General features: G+C 38.5%; 2 protein-coding genes across 3 annotated transcripts in view; one reads left to right on the plus strand and one right to left on the minus strand.

The window, feature by feature from the left end:
- pkd1l2a (polycystic kidney disease 1 like 2a) overlaps nt 1–19326 on the minus strand; it is a 372606-nt gene that overhangs the window by 261547 nt on the left and 91733 nt on the right. The gene's annotated exons all lie outside the window — the stretch shown is intronic.
- The window catches only part of usp47 (ubiquitin specific peptidase 47), a 68421-nt gene that overhangs the window by 27194 nt on the left and 21901 nt on the right, over nt 1–19326 (plus strand). For both annotated transcript variants that reach the window (NM_001331129.2, XM_087258544.1), the window contains 15 exon segments: nt 963–1076; nt 2252–2405; nt 4627–4723; nt 4797–4942; nt 5062–5141; nt 6186–6335; nt 8034–8129; nt 8211–8363; nt 13686–13844; nt 13932–14063; nt 16467–16543; nt 16669–16724; nt 16816–16928; nt 18799–18903; nt 19052–19259. In NM_001331129.2, coding sequence (NP_001318058.1) covers nt 963–1076; nt 2252–2405; nt 4627–4723; nt 4797–4942; nt 5062–5141; nt 6186–6335; nt 8034–8129; nt 8211–8363; nt 13686–13844; nt 13932–14063; nt 16467–16543; nt 16669–16724; nt 16816–16928; nt 18799–18903; nt 19052–19259 — 1840 coding nt within the window.

Raw genomic sequence — 19326 nt, forward strand, 5'->3', positions numbered from 1 at the left:
TACTCATGCATTAATGCAGCAGGCTGTAAGACGTAATAAGACACACTCTGGCACAGACGTCCAGTCTGCACGCTGGAATACACGCTATTATGTCATGACCGTGACGCAGCTTCAAAAATTTGTTTCAAACCGGAAGTACGAATTTGCTTGAAATAATGCAAAAACAACCAATTTACACTTTTTAGTGAAATATAGGTGTCCTAATAGTGTTTATAGCAGTGTGGGACACATATACGACTGTCAACAGCTCAAAAAATGTGTTTTGGTGTTTCGTGACCCTTTAAGGCCCCTTTACACTAATACATTTTAATTTTAAAATGGCGTTTTAAAATTAAAACTAAACTTTAAATGCACAAAACAGGGAGGAGTGGTAAGGGGAAGGGCTAAGGGATACTTAATATTATTAAAAAGGTCTTAAAATGTCTTAAATTTGACATTATGATATCTTTAGAAACTCCGTTCTTAATAAACACTTAGCTAATGGTATCAGCTGTCAGCCAAAATGAGTATTGGCATATTGGACCCGTGCATCCTGCTGTGGAGATATGATTATGTTTACTGCTTCATTCTCCATCTAACTGCGTGTTAATCCCAGCGCTGACCCAGCACACAGCATGTAGCTGCAGGTAACTCTTTGAGTAGGTCAGTGGATTAAGGCCTGTTTCTACCACCACCCATGTTGCTCTCCCACCAGAAGACCCGTGGGCAGTTTACTAGTACATGATGTCCCTCAGGTAGCACAGCCTTTCCTTCCATGCTAAATAAATGCTCCGAAGAGATGTGCTATATCTGCAGTTAAATCTTTTCTTTGTGAAGGTCGTTCTGCATGTTTAGGCTTGCTCTTTGCATTGTGTTCCAGACAGCATTTGTCGTTTTCTTTGTTTCGTACTACCACTTACTCTTTATCCATTCATATGTCACTTTTTTTGTTCCTCTTCTCTCTCTCTCTTTTACAACTGAAGGCTCCTCTGGACCAGGCCAGTGAAATGTCCCTGGTGATGTCCGGTTTTGAGGCGGGGAAAAGAAATTTTCTGCAGCTCACAGACAAGGATGGGGAGCAGCCGCAGATCGCTTCAGTGAGTTGTTCAGTTCATGTCGTCGGTTATTTTTATTACATATTCAACGTAAATTGTGTCAAAGCAAACTTAACATATACAGTCGAAGTCAAAATCATCAGCCCTCCTGATTTTTTTAATTATTATTATTTTTTATCTTTTCAAATAGTTTCCAAGTGATGTTTAACAGAGCAAACATCTTCTGGAGAAAGTCTTATTTGTTTTATTTTTGCTAGAATAAAAGTAGCAAATAATAATTTTAAGGTCAATATTATTAGCGTCCAATCAGTTTTTTACTTTGTGTCCTCCATTTGAATTTTGCGCACCATCAGGATCGTGTAAACAACCTATAGACCTTAAAATTGTTTTAAAAAAGCAGCAAATAATAATAATAAAAAAAAGAAAAAAATATATACACGCGCACACACATGCGCGCGCACACACAGTTGAAGTCAGAATTAAAAGCCCCCCTTTAAATTTTTTTTTTCTTATTTAAATATTTCCCAAATTATGTTTAACAGAGCAAGGAAATTTTCACAGTATGTCTGATAATATTTTTCGTCTGGAGAAAGTCTTATTTGATTTATTTCAGCTAGAATAAAAGCAGTTTTTCATTTTTTAAGAACCATTTTAAGTTCAAAATTATTAGCCACTTTAAGCTATATACTTTCGATAGTCTACAGAACAAACCATCGTTATACAATAACTTGCCTAATTACCCTAACCTGCCTAGGTAACCTAATTAACCTAGTTAAGCCTTTAAACGTCACTTTGAGGTGTATAGAAGTGTCTTGAAAAATATCTAGGCAAATATTATTTACTGTCGTCATGGCAAAGATAAAATAAATCAGTTATGAGAGAAGTTAATAAAACTATTACATTAAGAAATGTGTTGAAAAAATCTGCTCTACATTAAACAGAATTTGGGGAAAAAATAAACAGTGGGGCTATCAATTCAGGGGGGCTAATAATTATGACTTCAACTATATATATATATATATATATATATATATATATATATATATATATATATATAATATTCAAAATACTTATAATTTTGACTTCAACTGTAAATAACCAAATGCGACTGATCAAACGTAAGATTAAAAAATCACAATCAGACACTTACTCAACATTTGTGACAGGCCTGCTGGAAGGTAAGCCTCATTAATTATTCACCTGTGACTGTCTTACAGGATGAATCTGCCACAGCAGACAGCGGTGGTCTTGATGACAGCTCTCAGGATCGCTTCATCGGACCCTTACCGCGGGACGGTACTGTAGGCTGCAGCAGTGACTACAGCAGCCCCAGTTATTCCTACTCCTCCATACTCAACAAATCAGAGACAGGTAGCGCTGCTTAACCATGCTTTGTTGGGCTACTTTGCCTTATATAAATGAATGGTAATATTTTATTTTAATGGTACCTTTTGCACATTTATCTTTGACTTTAAGTCAGTTGTGGACATTAACAAAGTGTTTGTACTTCACTACTAAACTTGAGTACATATTTTATGTACAGTTGAAGTCAAAATGATTTGCCCTTTTGTGATTTTTCCTTTCTTTTTTCTTTTTCAAGTATTTGCCAAATGATTTTTAACAGAGCAAGGATTTTTCCTATGATATTTTTTATTTTGGAGAAATTCTTATTTGTTTTACTTTGCATGAAAAAAAGTAGTTTTTATTTTTTTAAAGCCATTTTAGGGTCAATATTATTAGCCTCCTTTAGCTATATTTATTTCGAGTTTCTACAGAAAAAAAACATTGTTATACAATAACTTGCCTAATTACCCTAACTTTTCTAATTAAGTAAATACTAGTGTCTTCAAAAATATCTAGTAAAATATTATGTACTTTTCCTAGTGATGGGTTGTGGCTGGAAGGGCATCCGCTGCGTAAAAACGTGCTGGATAAGTTGGCGGTTCATTCCGCTGTGGCGACCCTGGATTAATAAAGCGACTAAGCCTTCATGGCAAAGATGAAATAACTTATTTGTTAGAAATAGGTTATTAAAACCATTATATTTAGATATGTGTTGAAAAAATATTTCCGTTAAATTGAAATTGGGGGAAAAGTAAAGTAAATTATACAGGGGGGCTAATATTTCAGATGGGCTAATCATTATGATTTGAACTGTATCTGTAAGTTATTGGAGTGTATTTATATTAGGAAATCTTCACTACATTGCTAAATAAAATACTGTTACTTTCATTGTACATTTTATTCCACTATAGTTTCTAAATAAAACAGAGTAAAAAGTTATTTTGAAGGGGAGTAATTTTAACCTGCACAGAGACAGGATAGTATTGTTTTTATTGTGTCAGTGCACCTGTTAAATTAGTTCACAAATGTAAAAACATGTATTTTCTCTTTAGCATTTTAATTGTATTCTTTTTGGTGTTTTATTGTTTGCCTTGTCTATCTGGTTTTAGGTTTATTTTTTACTCTAAGCACTTTGGAAAGCTTTTCTCTTTAATGTGCTGTATGAATAAATTGTCTTTTTTTTTTTTTTTTTTCGAATTGGACTGTCAACTGTCCATGATTCAAATGAGTTATTCAGCAGAAGTCTCCAATAAATGATTCACCCATTCAAATGATTCATGTAGAGCAAGTCTCTACTAAATGATTCACTAATTATACAAACTGATCTTAGTGGGCTTAAATGTGGTTTTACATTTTTACTTAAACTGTCATGAATTATTTTAGTTATTAGAGCAGGACATGTTTTGGCAATCGAGTTTTCTTGAAAATTAAATATTCAGCACTAAGTACTATTACTTGGGTTAAATCAAGTACTTTTTTAAAGATTAATAAAAGAATGCAAATTTTCATCATGTATAACAAACCATCATTACACAATAACTTGGCTGATAATCCTAATGATGCCTAGATACAATAATAACCTGATTATTTTTTATTTCCTTTGGTATAAATTGCAAAAATACGGACTTTCCTCTATGTCTCCCATTCAGTTTTTTACGTCCTGCCATCCATCTGAATTTTGCACGTTACCAGAATCTTTTTTTTATTAAATATTTTCCCGGGTCTGTACACGCAACAAATGGGTGGGGCTTGAATTCTGTAGCGACGTCACGCCGACACCCCTAAAGACTCGTTACAGCGGCGATTCATTTAAACCACTCTGAGTTGACTCTTTTATAGATAGTTTTAAACATGGCACACTTTCAGATGTAAGCCTTAGCTGGTTATTTAACTTCACTTAGAGCTTTGTTACACACCGCATGGAAGGTCATATTCAAAAACCCATAATAGGGGCTCTTTAATGACTAGTTGTTCATCTTTACACTGTATGCAGTAATGGAGGCTAAACAAGTAGTGAGAGAAAACACCTTTAATAACCTTAGAAAGCATTTAGGAGCCACAACTTCTTCTGTAATCATTATATTTTACAGGGAAGACAAAATGCTTTCATACATGCGATCTGAATGACAAATCTAAATTTAATTAAATGGCATGTAGTTTCCTTGTAAGTTATAATTAACACAATGTGTTAAAGGAACACTGAAAATAAACTCATACCAGCTTAACTGTTTTGTCGTCTTGTTTCAAGGTTATGTTGGTTTGGTCAACCAAGCGATGACCTGTTACCTGAACAGCCTCCTGCAGACCCTTTTCATGACCCCTGAGTTCAGGAATGCACTCTACAAGTAAGCTTTTAGTTTCTATACACATTTTGGATCGTACAACTGTATCCTCCAACACTTGTTTTTTCTGCACCAGTTGGGAGTTTGAGGATTCTGAGGAGGATCCGGTCACCAGTATCCCATACCAGCTCCAGAGGCTGTTTGTTCTCCTGCAGACCAGTAAAAAGCGTGCCATCGAGACCACAGACGTGACCCGCAGCTTTGGCTGGGACAGCAGTGAGGGTATGAGACGTCACTTTAAACGTCCGTTCAAGAAACTTTATCCACATTAGCGCTGCGGTTATCAGATAGCAGGAGGAGTCTTGATTACTGTGAAACTCTTTACCTTGTGTGTTTCGCAGCTTGGCAGCAGCATGACGTCCAGGAGCTGTGCCGAGTCATGTTTGATGCACTGGAGCAGAAGTGGAAACAGACTGAGCAGGTATGTGCAAATCCCACCTCCCCATTGTATAATTCTAATGCACAACCACCAATGAGATCCCTACTTCAGGGCAAGGACAAACGATCCAGTGTTGAGCGAAGTAAAAATCATTTTAGAGAGTACCAAAGCTTTTTCTGATTGTGCCAATAGCATGTGTGTCTGGCAGGGTTCCTGGAATTTCTGGAAAATCATGGAATTTTGATATATATATTTGTTCAAGTCATGGAATATCGTGGATTTACATTGTCATTTTCAGGCATATTTATTTGTCCTTTTCAAAGAGCCCATATAATGAAAATCTGGATATACCAAGGCGTAGTAGAATAATAAGAAATCAGTATATGGAAATGGACATACCGCAAGCCTCAAAGATCATTGTTCACTCGTTATCATGTAAATTCCACAAGTGTAAAACCCCCGTGGACAACGGGCCAATCAGAGCACTTAACAAATTGTGATGAGACTCTCCGCCTTCCGCATTTGCATGTACGACTACTTTAGGTCATTCATCCGGACCTGAAGTCATCCAGAGAACCCAGACTCATGCATCTCTGAGATCATAAGTATGCATGCCTCAGGCTGTGTTTGATAAGCAACAATGTTTTCTCACTAGAAAACTATGATAGTTTTCCTTCATTAGTTATTTTAAAGCTTACTAAGCTTTAAACTTACTTAGTATGTGGGATTTTTATTTTGAAACGCAACCACGGATTCAAATGTAGACTGTTGAATCATGTCAAATCCCTTAGCTCAACTGTCATCTGTTCATGCAGATAATATTACATTCTGACTGTGTTTTCTTTGACATTATAGCTTAAAAATACAATGCAATACATCTTTTAAACTCTCTATGTTTCATATTTTTTCCTACCCAACTTTCCACCCAAAGTATGCTTTTAATCATTAAGTAGATTTTACACTGACTAGTTTTTTGTTGAATAAAAATATGGGTATGGGTGTGTTTACTGAGCTCAGAGTTGTTTTGTGTTTGGTAATGTATGCTAAGTGTGTTCTTTCTTTTGTTTTTTGTTTTTTTTTCCCCAGGCCGACCTGATCAACCAGCTTTACCAGGGCAAGCTGAAGGACTATGTGCGCTGTTTGGAGTGTGGCTATGAGAGCTGGAGGATTGATACGTACCTGGACATCCCTCTGGTCATCAGGCCCTTCGGCGCCAGCCAGGCTTTTGGCAGTGTGGTGCGTCTGCCCATTATTATGACCATTTTTGTTGTGTCTGTTAAATTGAAGATGTACAAGTTTAAGTCTGAATTTTTCTCATTGTCACCATTGTCAATATATTTCTAAAGGTGCTTTAAAATTGTCTCGGTTGTTGGTTACAACCAAATAAATCCATATATGCAAAGAAAACAAGACTAATTCGGTTACAAATTAAGTTGTGCGTAATAAAAATAAACGAGGCAGGGTAAAAGTATTGAACACACGAAGAAAAGGAGGTGTAAAAAGGCAGTGAAAGCCCAGACAGCAGCTGAAATCTCTCAGTAGTTCTTCAGCAATTTTCTGCCCTTCATTATTGTAAATTGTTACGATCCTTGATGGCAATTTGTCTAGGGTATTAAAAGGAGTAACATAAAGATGACCAAAGTATAAACTGATGTTGAAAAATGGCAAAAGAAAACACCAAACAACAAATTAGCACCGCAAAGATTTATTGCTCCCACATTATTTACAATATTTACAAACAATAAGATAAATTTGAAAAGAACCAAGACAAATAGGAGAGGGAACTGAAGTTTTCGCATGGAAATCAAAGAAATAAATATAACAAAAACATTCCCTTAATCTCCTCCCCAATCCACTAAATAAGAAAATAACAATATGAAAAGAAAAGTCTTCAGCGCAAAGCGCCCTGAACTTACTCTAAGTAATAAATAAAAAATACAAAATTAGCGCACTTCGCTAAATAGTGTGTCTATACATCAATAATCCTGCGTGCAAATATGTATTTCACGTGACTTACTATGTTGTTCCAGATCTCCCTTTTCAAGTCACAGAAGGTTTTGAATGGAGCATTAGCGGGCTATAGATGTAGAAACACACGTCAGAACTCTCAAACAAATCTCACTCAAAGTCATCAGTTACTCACTCAAAGTCAACATCAATAAATTCCAATCAAAGTACACATCAGTAACAGCGACAACGCAAACGGACACCACAAAACAGACAATACGCCAAAACAACAACAGCTGATTTCTCCCCGTTGCCGCTTCCGTTTTTAAAGGGCGTTTTTAAAGGGCAGAGAGAGAAGTCATCGTCACACGGTTGATTAGGATTGGCAGTCCTGTCAGCCAATAGTGCTCCAAAGTAGGCGGTACCTGAGAAAATGACAGGGCCGGTACAGAGAGAGAGAGAGAGAGAAAGAGAGAGACAGAAAGAACATACACGCAGCAAAACTGTGCGGTTCGTAACATAAATAAATATAAGCTGCTTCAGTCCAACATCTACATTAGCAGGATGATGAAGATGAAACCAGGGTGGACATTTCAGCAAGACAATGATTTACAACACAGCCAAGGAAACTCTCAAATACATTTAGAGAAGGAAAATCAAGCTGTAGAATGGCCCAGCCAATCACCTGACTTGAATCCAATAGATATTATAAAATAAAGATCATATTTGATAGACGTGACCCACAGCACCATCAAGATTTTTACACTCTGTTGAAGTCTGTGAAAAAATCTAACCTGAGCAATTCATGTGGCTTCATTCTCCATATGAGAATCGTCTTTAAGCTGCCATCACATGTTAACAACTCTTATTATTCCCAATAGAAAACATGACGCATTCATGCTTATTTTCCCACTGTAATTGAAATAATAATAATCAGTGTATTTCTTCAACGTTGTCCTCATTGTCCACTAACTTTGTGTCAAACAGGAAGAAGCTCTGCAGGCCTTCATCCAGCCTGAGACTCTAGACGGGCCCAATCAGTACTTCTGTGAGCGCTGCAAAAAGAAATGTGACGCCCGGAAGGTGAGTCAGATCAGAGGCTAATATTATGAACGTCTCTCCCACTGTTCATGGTGTGATGCAGTGTTTCTTCTTCCTTTCCAGGGTCTGAGATTCCTTCATTTCCCATACCTGCTGACTCTGCAACTGAAACGCTTCGACTTTGATTACACCACTATGCACCGCATTAAACTCAACGACCGCATGACCTTCCCTGAGGAGCTGGACATGAGCCCCTTCATTGATGTCGAGGATGAGGTGAGAGACAGATTTATGTTCGTTTTTCTCATGAAATGTGGAATATCTCAAAAGTTGCCATTTTTTGCTATACTGTTAATTGCAGTGTAGTCCACTATTTTTGAATATTAAATTCCAAAATAACTGATATTGAAACATTATATGATACTGTACTAGTACTGGTACTGTACAGCAAGGGTGGCCACCCAAATCGAACACACCTGAACCAATCAATTAGGACCTGAACACCACATGATAATTACAGGCTAGTGTTTTTTTTTTTTTTTATAATTATTTTTTAGGGGGTTTTCACCTTTATTATGACAGGACAGTAGAGAATTCAGACAGGAAAGCATTGGGAGCAGGGAAGGGCAAGGATCGGCATAGGATCTCGAGCTGGGAATCGAACTCGGGTCGCCGTGAGCACGTTGGTGCTATATGTCAGCGGGCAGTACCACTAGGCTACTGGCGCCGACAGGCTGGTGTGTTTGATATAGGTTGCAGCTGAAATCTGCAGGAAGGTGGCTCACCAGGAACAGGGTTGGCCACCCATGATATACAGGTTAGAGTATTAGTGTAACTCGAAGAAATTGTGGCAAATGTAATAACATTGTACATTAGAACTTACTTTGCAAATTATTACTATGCAAGTTATTAACATTAGTTTTTAACCTAAAAATGATTACATCTTCTATGATTTAAAGTTAAATGATTTGTCTTCCATTTTTCACCTTATTAGCAACATTATCAAAACAAAATTGCTGATAAGTTTGTATTTAATCATACATGCAAAATATTTCAAAACAAATAACAATTGTTTAGAAAAAAGTTTTTTTCGTTCATCTTGTAATTAGAGTAATTTGGATCATTATAACATAAAGGGTCATGAACTGAGAAACTATAATTTCCTTGATCTTTTGATATATAAGAGGCCATAATACTACAACCCCAAATCAGAAAAGGTTGGGACAGTATGGAAAAAAAACTAATAAAAAAAACAGAGAAGCGATTTCTGCAGGCGATACAACAAACATTATTTAATGTGTTCCTCATGATTTTATTTTTTAAATAAACATCTATTCTAATTTTGGTTCTTGCAACACATTTAAAAAAAGTTGGAACAGTAAAGCATTTACCACTTTGTAATGTTGCCATTCTATTTCACATCACTTAAAAGATGTTTAGGGACTGAAAACACCAAGTGATGAAGTGTTTCAGGTGTAATACTGTTCTATTTTTCCTGCAACAGTATGGGGTCTTCATTGTCGTTACGTTTGAAGCGCAAAATGCGGCACAAATTCTTTATTGGAGACAGGCCGGGACTGCAGGCACACCAGTCAAGTATCTGTATCCTCTTCCACCGCAGGCAGGACTTTGTAGTGTGTGCAGAATGTGGTTTTGCATTGTCTTGTTGAAATATGCATGGGAGTCCCTGGAAAAGAAAGCAGCATATTGTGCTCCAAAATCTCTGAAATGTACCTTTCAGCATTAATGGTGCCATCACAGAAGGGCAAGTTACCTTTGCCAAGGGCACTGACACAACCCCATACCATGACAGACCCTGGCCTCTGGACATATTGCTGGTAATAGTCTGGATGATCCTTTTCTTCTTTGGTCCAGGAAGACATGGTGCACCTGAAATACTGATTCATCTGACGACAGTACATGTTTCCACTGTGTCATGGTCCATCCCAGATGCCTCTAAGCCCAGAGAAGTCAACAGCGCTTCTGGACACTGTTAACATAAGCCTTCCTTTTGGTACAGTACAGTTTTCACTAGCATTTGTGAGTGTTACTACGTATTGTGGTACTTGACAAAGGTTTGCCAAAGTAGTCCTGAGCCTATTTGGTAATATCGCTTATAGATGAATGATGATTCTTGATGCAGTGCTGCCTGAGGGATCGGAGATCACGGTTGTTCAGCTTACTATTCGCTCCCTTATCTTTCATGCACTGAAATTCCTCCAGATTCCTTGAATTTTTTAATCATGTCATGCACTGTTGAAAGTGAAATATCCAAATGCCTTCTTATCTTTCTTTGAGGGACATTGTTTTCAAACATTTCAATAATTTTCTCACATATTAGTTGGCTCATTGACGATCCTAGACCCATCTTGCTCCTAATGGACTAGACCTTTCTTGGATGCTACTTTTGTACCAAATCATAATTAAAATCACTGGTTGAAATCACCTGTTTTTAAATCACATCCTTATTTAACCAATTTACCTAATAATAATAATAATAATAATTCCTTACATTTATATAGTGCTTTTCTGGGCACTCAAAATGCTTTACGCAATGGGGGGATCTCCTCATCCACCCCCAGTGTGCGGCATCCACCTGGATGACGCGACGGCAGCCATTTTGCGCCAGACCGCACACCACACACCAGCTGATTGGTGGAGAGGAGACAGCGATGAAGCCAATTGGGATATGGGGATGGTTAGGAAGCCATGATGGACAAGAGGCCAGTGGGCAGATTTGGCCTGGATGCCGGGGTTAAACCCCTACTCTTTTTCAAAAGGACATCCTGGGATTTTTAACGACCACAGAGAGTCGGGACCTCGGTTTAACGTCTCATCCGAAAGACGGCGCTCACTGAGCAGTATAGCGTCAACGTTAGGGTTGGGCATCTAAGCTATAATGCCGATCCGATACGCATCTCGATACAAAGAATACGATCCGATATATTAGCGATACATTTGTGACATATTGCGATGCGACACGATACGATTCACACCCATATCACGATACGATGCGATAATTCAGCACTAACTTATTAGATCAAGTTTATGAGATGATGTGAAAGAGGATGCTGTGCCATTGAATGAGTTTGATTATTTATTAACCAAGCAAAACCAAGACTTTTTTTACAAACTGGCTTTTCTCTCAGAGCCAGAGTGTCAGTTTACAGTAGAGGGCCATTTTAGAACCTATAGCACATATTATTTAAGTATTTTCAAGATAAACAGAATGTATAAGTGCAATATATATTAATATATAGATATATATATATATTTGCACTCTTTCAACATAAAGGTTTAGCATTGCACAACAAGAATTGTGATTTAACTTTTCAACTATGAAAACAAGTTTTACAAAGATATATTGTGCTACTGAATATTCAAAACTTAAGGTCATGAACTAGCAGTGTTATGCTGCGTTGAAACATCACTGTCACTGTAAACAACAGGCTAATAAAAATATAACAAACCAGCAATCTTCTTGCTGTGAGGTGGTCAAACTACCCACTGTGCCAACGTGACACCCATTATTTTTATCATTATTATTATTATTATTATTATTATTATAATTAAATAAAAATTAACAGGAGGAGGTGTTCAAAACCTTCGTTCTCCGTGACACTAGGCTGAATAAATATCTTTGCAGATGAACAGGGCCGGCACGTCCATAGAGGCGACCTAGGCGGCCGCCTAGGGCGGCAGTATAGAGAGGGCGGCGTCCGCAACACCCCCCCTTACCACCCGCATCCTCAGTTATGTCCGCGACACCTCCATCAGCGCCCGCTTGTCCTCAGTTATATCCGCTCATAGGGTGGCAGAATAGAGGTCCGCGACACCCGCTTGTCCTCAGTTATATCCGCGCATAGGGCGGAAGAATAGAGGTCCGCGACACCCGCTTGTCCTCAGTTATATCCGCGCATAGGGCGGAAGAATAGAGGTCCGCGACACCGGCGCGTCCTCAGTTATATCCGCGCATAGGGCGGCAGAATAGAGGTCCACTGGAAGATGGAGCTTTCACAACAACACCGTGGCGCCGCTTCAAGTGAGATTTCAGATTAGTCGTACTGCCCGCGTATTTTACAGATGCACTCGCATCGTGCACGCGCATGACCGCGTATCGATACATATCGATTAATCTTCCCATCCCTAGTCAACGTCACTATACTGGGGCATTAGGACCCACACAGACCGCAGCTTGGACGCCCCCTGCAGGCCTCACTCACATCACTTCCGGCAGCAACCTAGCTTTCCCATGTGGTCTCCCATCCAGGTACTGACCGTGCGCAGCCCAGCTTAGCTTCAGTGGGCGACCATGTGAGAGTTGCAGAGAGCTAGCTGCCGGCATCAGCAGCTACCTGATTACTAAATCAAATTTTTTTCATTTGCTTTTCCATAATGTCCTAACTTTTGATTTGGACTTGTATAAAACCATATAAGTATAAAGCCGATCAGAGCAGTTGGTGTTTACTTCTGAGTCTACAATTTGCCACACCCATTCAAACAAAGGCTACGTCCGAAACCGCCTACTATTCAGTAGGTACGGCATTTGAATTTGAACGTACTACTCGGCCGTTAGAAAAGTACGTTCTATACAGTATGAACGTGAAAAGTATGAATTGAATTCGGATGTACTACATCCGCCATTTTGTCATGGTCACGTGACCTACCTGAGTCAACGGCCTCGCTTTACTCTCCCATTCATGAATTCGCTCGTGGGACATCGTGGGATAGCGACTTCAGAATCTTCCCGGAAGTAGTAAGTCATCCGGGTACTTCTTGCATACTGATTTTCGAATTCTATGAACTCGGACATACTACTCAGCTCGCATACTGTTTTTTTGCGTACTATATAGTATGGAAGTATGCGGTTTTGGTCACAGCAAAAGTGTTCTGATGATCGGGTTAAAAAAGGACAAAAATTGTTAATTACTTCTCAATTATGATGTTTTTTGATGTAATTGTTTTAATAACGTTACAAGTGGACCTCAGACAATAGTATAAAATAAATTCATTCATTCATTTTCTTGTCGGCTTAGTCCCTTTATTAATCTGGGGTCGCTACAGTGGAATGAACCGCCAACTTGAACTTATCCACCAAGTTTTTATGCGGCGGATGCCCTTCCAGCTGCAACCCATCTCTGGGATCATCCACACACACATACTCATACACTACGGACAATTTAGCCGACCCAATTCACCTGTACCACATGTCTTTGGACTGTGGGGGAAACCGGAGCACCCGGAGGAAACCCACGCGAACGGGAGAACATGCAAACTCCACACAGAAACGGCAACTGAGCCGAGGATCGAACCAGCGACCCAGCAACCTTCTTGCTGTGAGGCGACAGCACTACCTACTGCGCCACTGCCTCGCCCAGTGCAAAATAAATTAAATAAATAAGGTATTTCAAAACCTGTCGATGAACTCCAATAGAAACACATTTGCTAAATAATTTCCTGAACTTCACTTTGTCCTAAAAGATAATGTGACTAATGATGATGCCTCTTATTGAACACTCTATAAACAGCAGCAAGTGGAAGATTGGTTCTCCTGGATGCATGAAAACATGTTTGGTAATGCGTGATTTGTCTGTACAGAAATCTCCTCAGACTGAAAGTTGCACTGACAGTGGGGCAGAGAATGAAGGAAGCTGCCACAGTGACCAGATGAGCAACGATTTCTCTACGGATGATGGTGTAGATGAGGGCATCTGTCTGGATAACGCCAGCAGCGCGGAGCGGGTGCTCAAACCAAAGGTTACCTCACGATTTCTCCCAACGCAAGTGCCGTGAAACAACTGTGAGAAAGAAAAGATGAACATGACTTTTCTGTCTGCTTTACAGAGCTCCTTGACCTTTGAACTCTTCTCGGTCATGGTGCATTCTGGGAGTGCAGCAGGTGGACACTACTATGCCTGCATCAAGTCCTTCAGTGACAGCCAATGGTACAGCTTTAATGACCAGCACGTCAGCAAGGTCAGTCTGTTTACTTGAATCTATCTAGGAATCCATAAATCAATCCATATATCCATATATGTATATAATTAGGCCTGTCACAACAATCAATATATGGACTTATCGTGCAATACGTTGAGATGACCTCAAGTTTTGCGATTGATAAATATTTACAAACTCACAGATAACATTAAAGCCATTTTACAATGACATTTACATTCTACCTCACTGGTGTCAACGTTTATAATTGGACATCTTCCTAATAGACATTTAACAGTAAATATAATAGGACATTTATTCTTTTTAATATAAAATTATAGAATCTAAATAACCTTAAGAATGATGAGTATTTTTAAGAGTTTCTGGCTATTATTATGCCGTTATGTCGTCTTTATATAAACAGCGGCATAAAATGACAATAATATTGCTTATCACAACAATTTCTGTGACAATATATCGCACAACAAAATATCCTTATCGTGACAGACATATATATAATACACGTCAACAACTGAAGGAAGCAGAGCTTGAAGGTAAACAAACAACGACTTAATATCCATTCATTCATTCATTCATTCATTTTCTTGTCTGCTTAGTCCCTTTATTAATCTGGGGTCGCCACAGCGGAATGAACCGCCAACTTATCCAGCAAGCTTTTACGCAGCGGATGCCCTTCTAGCCGCAACCCATCTCTGGGAAACATCCACGCACACATTCACACACACACACTCATACACTACGGACAATTAAGCCCAGTGTTTCTCAACTGGTGGGTCGCGACCCAAAAGTGGGTCGCGGGAACATTTTCAGTGGGTCGCGGAGTGTGTGTTCAAAAAATAACAACAAAAGTTTAATTTTCTACTTATTTTTGCTTATTTCGGACTTTTATTTTGAAATGCGTTTGCGACAACCCTACTGTTTGACATGTGAAATTTCATTTAATTATTGCAACAAATATGTCAAGCGTAAGTATGACCCCGAATATGTAAAATATGGATATATATTGACAACAAAAAAGACTTAAAGCCTCAGTGTCATATGTAGTGAGGTGCTCTCATGAGAGCATGAAACCTTCTAAATTCAAACAACATTTAGAAACCAGAAAACACGTTTTATTAATAGTTTATTATTAACAATATTTGTCGTTTTTACTTTGTAATATTTCTATAATTTGATCCATTTTGTTAAATGACAACAATAAAATATTGTTTATTTGTAAGTCTTGGTGAATTTCTTATGATTCATCTGTCACTACTTGTTTATGTTAACAAATAAACAAAAATTAAGTATAATTCCTACCATTGTATTATAGTTCCTAAAAAATTTGGGTCGCGGCTTGATGACCATGTTAAAATGTGGGTCCCATGGCCAAACCAGTTGAGAACCCCTGATTTAGCCTACCCAATTCACCTGTACTGCATGTCTTTGGACTGTGGGGGAAACCGGAGCACATGGAGGAAAACCCACGCGAATGCAGGGAGAACATGAAAACTACACACAGAAACGCCAACTGAGCCGAGGATTGAACCAGTGACCCAGCGATCTTCTTGCTGTGAGGCGAACGTGCTACCCACTGCGTCGCCACGGCTTATCATCTTATCGATAATTATTAACACTGTTGGCATTAAGAAGTAACATATAAACATTATCTTTACACCAGTTCAAATAATTATTTAATTTTAATACTGAGAGGTTAAGCGTGCAAACATTATACTTTGCTCTGGTCAACGCTGAACGTTTTCTGTTCACTCTGTTCAACTACATTTTCTAAAACTGAAACTAAATCTATAAAAAGATAAATAGAAAAGGTCACAAAATAAAAACAACTAATAACTGAACAACAAAACCCTCAATGACACAAACTGAGGCTTAAAATAAATTTACAGTAAATTTAAAAATAGTATTGAAATTAAAGCTCATTTAAAAATGCTAAACTATAAAAACCTTAATTCTTATAAACCTTAATAACCCTAATCCTATAAACGGCTAGTATATGTGGTCCTAATGCATTGAAATGTGTTAATACACATTGATGAGAAGTGTTAATACACAGTCTGACTATGTTGATGTTATGTTAATCAATTTGATTAAATCCGATATGCGTTTTGATGGTTCCAAAGGTAGAGATGTGCATGTCCACACGCAATCAAAATTCACGCACTTTCATAAAATAATTTTGACACCAACTGCATACAATAGTTTTCAGATTCATCCACAAATTGTATGTCTGTTAATGAACTTGTTTTTCCTATTTTTTAATTCTCATTTCATATGAGTCATCTGTTATTCTTGTAATTATTTGACAGTACAAATCCACTGTCTCCCTTTTTGTTTTTCGCACAAAGAAAGAGAACCGTGTAGAGTTATAGGTTTATAGAAGCGGCTTGTAATTTATGTAAATGCCATCGTGTGTTTGTGTTTCAGATTACGCAGGACGACATACGGAAGACATATGGCGGATCCTCAGGGAGCAGAGGCTATTACTCCAGTGCCTTTGCCAGGTGTGTGAAGCCTCCGAGTCCGGCATTTGTGATCTCTTAGATGCCAGACAGACCCTTCTTAAATACTTTGCACTTTTTTTTAAATACTCATGTTTATCATATGTTCTGCTTTTACACCCCAACAGCTCTACAAATGCATACATGCTGATGTACAGACTAAAAGACCCCTCCAGGAATGCAAGTAAGTAAACTGCCACTGATGAGGCAGATTGATTTATTGTTTCTTAACGTCCTAATGGTCTCAGTTTAATGGACTCTGTGTGTGTTTGCAGAGTTTCTGGAGGTGGAGGATTTTCCCGAGCATATAAAGAGACTGGTGCAGCGAGAGAAAGAGTCTGAGGAGCAGGAGAAGAGGCAAAGAGAAATTGAGCGCAACACTTGCAAGGTAAAGGGTCTGCACTGATAAAACCATTGCTTAGTAACATAACTGCATAGAGACTTGGGCTGTGGTCCAATCCGAATGCAATGCTAAGGCTGTTGCTAACTAGCATCAAATGTATGGTTGCATCCTAAACCTATTAGCTTCTATATACTGTTCTCTTGCAATGTAGACTTTGTACATAAATAAAGAGTGAGTGTCGTAATAGATATCCATGCATGCATAAAGACTGAAAGACAGACCTGCATACGGACAGATATACATACAGACAGACATGCATGCCTGCATACAGTCAGTTAGGCATGCGGTTAGATAGACAGACATGTAGACAGACAGACATGCAATCATACATACATAGACAGACAGAAAGGCAAGCATGCTTACAGGCAGACAGACAGACATGCATTCTTACAGACAGACAGACATACATTTATGCATACAGACAGACATGCATGCCTGCATACAGACAGTTAGGCATGCGGTTAGATAGACAGACATGTAGACAGACAGACATGCAATCATACATACATAGACAGACAGAAATGCAAGCATGCTTACAGACAGACAGACATGCATGCTTACAGACAGACAGACAGACATGCATTTATACATACAGACAGACAGGCATGCATGCTTACAGACAGACCTGCATTTATACATACAGACAGACAGACACATGCTTGCAGACAGACAGGCATGCATGATTACAGACATACATGCATTCATACATACAGACAGAAAGACATGCTTACAGACAGACAGACAGAAAGACATGCCTTCATACAGACAGACACATGCTTGTAGACAGACAGGCATGCATGATTACAGACAGACAGACAAACAGACAGAAAGACATGTATTCATACAGACAGACATGCATGATTATAGACAGACAGACAGACATGCTTGCAGACAGACAGGTATGCATGATTACAGACAGACAGACGGACAGACATGCATTTATACATACATACGTACAGACAGACAGACAGGCATGCATCATTACAGACAGACAGACATGCATTCATACATACAGACACATGGACAGACACAGCCGTAAATTCATACAGACAGGCATGCAGACAGACAGACAGACATGCTGATAGACAGACAGACAGACATACATTCATACATACATGCAGACAGACAGACATGCAAGCTTACAAACAGAGAGACAGACATTCATACATACATACATACATACATACATTCATACATACATACATACATACATACATACATACATACATACATACATACATACATACATACATACATACATACATACATACATACATACAGACAGACAGACAGACATTCATACATTCATACATACATACACACAGACAGACAGACAGACATTCATACATTCATACATACATACATACATACACACATACAGACAGATAGGCATTCATACATACATACATACATACATATAGACAGACAGACAGACAGACAATTATCCATACATAGACAGACCGACATATACAGACATAAATGCACATATACATAGACAAACTACCATACAGACAGACAGACTAGCATACAGACATGCAGACATACATACATAAATACATACATGCATAAAGATAGACTGACATACATGCATACATACATACATACATACAGACAGACAGATTCATAGAGTCATTCTAGCCACAATCTATAGACTTCATCACTCAGTGGTGGCTAACAGAGTCTGTAAATGTGTTATTTTCATACTCCGTCAGCTCACACAACAAAAATGATATAGTAGATAATAAATATATCACTAATTTAATGTCGTTGTTTAATCATTGTGATGGTCCTTGATATTTAGGATGCTGCCTTATAATATCTGGACAGACAAAGTCAATGTTTGCTCTGCCATTAGATCAAGCTGTTCTGCATGCATCCTGTGAAGATGATGATGATGGAAAATAAACTGGAGGTTCACAAGGACAAGACCCTCAATGAAGCAACTGAAATGGCCTATAAGGTAGGAAGGGTTAAATAATGTCATCTAAACCGAAAGTCTGAGTATATTGTCTAGCTTAAAATAGAAGACTGCCGAAATGTTTATTTTTATATTAAATAACTGGTGTCATTGTGTTCAGTTGTATGATGTGTAATTGTCCTCTGAGCAGCTGATGGATTTGGAGGGAGTGGTGCCCCTGGACTGCTGTCGATTGGTCAAATACGATGAGTTTCATGAATATCTGGAACGTTCGTATGAGGGTGAAGAAGACATGCCCATGGGTTTGCTGCTCGGCGGGGTCAAATCTTCATACATGTTTGACCTGCTCCTGGAGATCCGCAGACCCGAACAAGCGTTCCAACCCTACAAACCTGGAGGTATCTACTGAGCTGAATGTCTTTTGATTTCTACTTTTCTCATTGTTGCCATGCATCCTTTTTGAAA

The sequence above is a fragment of the Danio rerio genome, chromosome 7, assembly GCF_052040795.2.
Source record: "Danio rerio strain M-AB ecotype USA chromosome 7, GRCz13ab, whole genome shotgun sequence".
In the NCBI taxonomy this organism is placed as follows: domain Eukaryota; kingdom Metazoa; phylum Chordata; class Actinopteri; order Cypriniformes; family Danionidae; genus Danio; species Danio rerio.